The sequence below is a fragment of the Erythranthe guttata genome, chromosome 11 (genome assembly GCF_056151865.1).
Source record: "Erythranthe guttata isolate IM_541 chromosome 11, IM_541, whole genome shotgun sequence".
In the NCBI taxonomy this organism is placed as follows: Eukaryota; Viridiplantae; Streptophyta; class Magnoliopsida; order Lamiales; family Phrymaceae; genus Erythranthe; species Erythranthe guttata.
This window is the reverse complement of record NC_142543.1, coordinates 8,682,483-8,686,483: the sequence shown is the minus strand read 5'-3', so window position 1 is coordinate 8,686,483 and position 4,001 is coordinate 8,682,483. Positions and strand designations below refer to the sequence as shown.

Below are 4,001 nucleotides of genomic sequence, written 5' to 3'. Positions count from 1 at the left end.
CGCCTCCGAAGGCCACCTTGGAGCGCGCTGTCACGGACTTGTTCCCTTAACAAAGAACCGTGCGGCCTTAGCTCCTTCTCGCCCCTCGCGATAGCTAAGTCAGCCTCTCCCGAATTGTGTTGCGAATACTTAAGTGATGGAAACGAAGGAAGAAAGTAGAAGACAAGAGAGTTGGTAGAAGAGTGCTTTATAGTTGGATTTCTTGAATATGTGTTGGATGATTACAAATGAGGACCCTACCTCTATTTATACAAGACCACCTCCTCAATGGACGGTGGAGATCGATATGATCTAACGGATGGGAGTGGAACAATCCCTTGATTGTCTCTACCTACCACCACCTACCTCTACCTACCAAAAATGGCTCTACCTACCACTATACAATTGGGCCAACTTGGGCCTAACCCTACTTGGGCTAATTCTTGGACTCTTTAACCTCCCCAACCCAAGGGAAATCGGCAAGGGGTTGGGTCAAAACTAGCGGGCCGTGACATCCTCCCCCGCCTAATCCGGCGACGTCCTCGTTGCCTCGAACAAGTGCGGACGATCTTGAAATTGCCCTCATTGACGAGTCGAATTAGCTCCTTGGCCATTGGATCATGTTCGAGCCCTTCTCGGATCATGTCGGCCAAGTTCCCCCTTGTCGAGCTAATCGCTGCGAGTTCGGCCTTTCTACTCAAAGCATCGGCCACAACGTTTGCCTTCCCCGGTTTGTACTCCAAAACGTAGTCGAACTCCGCTAGAAAGTCTTGCCACCGTGCTTGCTTTGGCGAGAGCTTCTTTTGCGTTTGGAAGTAACTCGTGGCAATGTTGTCGGTCTTGACCACGAACGGTGCGCCTAATAGATAGTGCCGCCATACTCGAAGGCAATGGATGATGGCGGTCATCTCCTTCTCTTGGACCGTGTAGCGCCGTTCCGTCTCGTTGAGCTTTCGGCTCTCGAAGGCGATCGGATGCCCCTCTTGCATCAAGACCCCTCCAATTGCAAAGTCGGAAGCGTCCGTGTGCAACTCGAACGACTTCCCAAAGTCCGGTAAGGCGAGGACCGGCTCTTGGCTCACCGCTGCCTTTAAGTCCTCGAACGTCCGTTGGCATGAGTCGGGCCACTCCCACGTCTTGTTCTTCTTGAGTAAGTCGGTTAGTGGCGCCGCTCGTGCCGAGTACCCTTTTATGAACCGTCGGTAATAATTGATAAGACCAAGAAAGGATCGTAACTCGGTTACCTTAGTCGGCGGTTCCCACTCGGTGATAGCCTTGATCTTCGCTCCATCCATTTGGAGTCGCCCGTGCCCGATGATATGCCCCAAGAATTGGACCTCCTCCTTGGCAAACTCGCACTTCTCTTTCTTCACGAACAACTCGTTTTCCCGAAGTACTTGGAAGACAGTGCGAAGGTGGTTGACATGCTCCTCCATGGTATTGCTATAAACGACGATGTCGTCCAAGTAGACCACCACGAACCGATCTAAGTATGGATGGAAAATCTTGTTCATGAGAGTGCAAAATGTTGCCGGGGCATTGGTTAACCCGAACGGCATGACAAGCCACTCGTAAGAACCGTATCGAGTGATGCACGTTGTCTTTGGCTCGTCCCCTTCGGCAATGCGAACTTGGTAATAACCCTTTTGCAAATCCATCTTCGTGTATATCTTGGCTTTACCAAGCCTATCGAACAAATCGACTATCAAGGGAATAGGGTACTTATTCTTAATGGTTACCTTGTTTAGCGCCCGGTAGTCCACGCACATCCTCAAAGAACCATCGTGCTTCTTTTGGAATAAGACCGGTGTGCCGTAAGGTGCCTTCGATGGTCGGATCTTCCCCGTCTCGACCAACTCGTTAAGTTGTTTTCGGAGCTCCTCAAGCTCCGGCGGTGACATGCGGTAGGGAGCCATGGCGGGTGGCTTGGCTCCCGGCTCCAACTCGATGGCATGATCCACCTCCCTCCTAGGTGGAAGCTTGTTGGGCAAATTCGGTGGCATCACGTCTTGGTTGGCCTCCAAGACGGTTTGGATGATCGGTGGCACGTCCTCCGCTTTGTCGACGGGTGGGTTGTCCTCCTTTAAAGTGGCTATAAATGTTGGCTCGCCCCGTCGAACTCCCTTGGCAACTTGCATGGCCGACAGTTGCCTCGGTGGTGTCTTTTCTTCCTTTGTGGTGCCGTTGATGGCCGGTACCATGCAAGGTGTCCCCTTCTCTAAGATGCAAACCGAATTGAAACAAGGCATCGGGATAGCCATTACCTTGCGGAAGAAATCCATGCCTAGCACCACCTTGAAGTCATCCATTGGTGCTACCGAAAAGTCCACTTGGCCCTTCCAAGTGCCTAAGTGCAGCTCCGCGTCTCGTGCTACACCGTTGAGCGGTTGTGCCTTAGCGTTAACGGCCTTGAGCCAACCGTCTCGTCTGGTCCACCGTAGGCCAACCCTCTTGGCCTCGTCCTCGGTGATAAAGTTGTGAGTCGCTCCCGTGTCTACCATCACCTTTGCTGGGGTACCGTTGATGCGGGCCTCCACGTACATCAGCCCCTTGCTTGATGTTGCCGGCATCGGGTTAGCCTTCAAGGCGTTCAGAAGTTGGAGCGATCCCATGTTGCCTAGCTCCTCGTTTGTGCCTTGTTCGGCCTCTTGTTGTAAGAGTGACGACAATGACCCCATCTTGGGACATTGACTCATCGCGTGCGGCCCCTTGCACACGAAGCATCCTCCCTTAGGCACAAACGACTTCTTCTTCTCTTCAAGTTGTTGTCGTGAGGATGGCTTGTCTCCTCCCCTCGAGGTTGACGCTCGCCTTGGGTCTCGGTTGTCTCGATAGTCCCGACTATGATTGTCCCGTCTCTCTTCTCCGCCTTTAGTCGGGTTCCACTTCTCTTTTCGCAACGGCTCTCTCGGTTGATACTCGGTTAAGGACTCGGCGGCGGCAATAGCTTCATCGACGGATTTGATGTCTCGTCGGTGGAGTTCTTGCTTGGCCCAGCCTTGTAATCCATCGGTGAAGTGGAAAAGAAGGTCCTCCTCAGAGAGGTTGGGAATTTGAAGGGTGAGGATGGTGAACTCCGTCACGTACTCGCGGATTGAACTTCGTTGCTTGAGTTCCCTCAACTTCCTTCGAGCCTCATAGACGACGTTCTCCGGGTAGAAGTGTCGCTTGAGTTCCCTCTTGAACTCTTCCCAAGTATCGATTCGGCAAATGCCTTTCTCGATATCGGCGTGCTTTCTACGCCACCACAACATTGCCGTATCGGAAAGGTAAAGGGAAGAAGTTCTTACCTTAGTCGTCTCGTCGACTAGACCGATACCCTCGAAGTATTGCTCCATCCTCCATAGGAAGTTCTCGACTTCCTTGGCGTCCCTTACGCCGTTGAATCCCGTTGGCTTCGGGCAGTCCACCCTTGGACTCGAAGTAGCACCAACGCTACCGTTAGCCGCTGCCTTTTTGCACAAGGCCAAGTCGCCGCGCATCCCCTCGATGCTGTCTTGGAGGGATTGGATGATAGCCTCAAATCGATCCAACCGTTCCTCCCGCAACGTCTCATTGTCCCTAAACAAGTCGAGTTGCTCGGCGACGTGATTCTCCAACACCTCCGTATCGTGCTCGAGCTTCTCGAATCGTTCGCTAAGCTCCGCTAGCACGACCTCATTCACCGTACTCTCCCCACGAGCCTTGCTGTGGTCCCTCTTCTTCTTGTTGTTTACGTGGGCCTCCCTGCCACGTCCCTCGGTCACGCACGAGATATCTTCAACGTTCGCCATCGTTGAGAATTCGATCAACACAAAGCCCTTAGCCGGGCTCTGATACCACTTGTCACGGACTTGTTCCCTTAACAAAGAACCGTGCGGCCTTAGCTCCTTCTCGCCCCTCGCGATAGCTAAGTCAGCCTCTCCCGAATTGTGTTGCGAATACTTAAGTGATGGAAACGAAGGAAGAAAGTAGAAGACAAGAGAGTTGGTAGAAGAGTGCTTTATAGTTGGATTTCTTGAATATGTGTTGGATGATTACAA

At 52.4% G+C, this 4,001-nt stretch overlaps 1 protein-coding gene across 1 annotated transcript; it reads right to left on the bottom strand.

Annotated features, from left to right (window-relative positions):
• Nucleotides 1–227: 227 nt before the first annotated feature.
• Nucleotides 228–3,752, bottom strand: LOC105965384 (uncharacterized). Its single transcript, XM_012989927.2, has one exon. The coding sequence runs from the start codon at nucleotides 3,750–3,752 to the stop codon at nucleotides 432–434; it is 3,321 nt and encodes a 1,106-aa protein (XP_012845381.1). The 3' UTR covers nucleotides 228–431.
• Nucleotides 3,753–4,001: the final 249 nt, after the last annotated feature.

Bases quoted from the DNA above. Each gene is read 5' to 3' on its own strand.
- LOC105965384 (XM_012989927.2), bottom strand. From the start codon at position 3,752: ATGGCGAACGTTGAAGATATCTCGTGCGTGACCGAGGGACGTGGCAGG.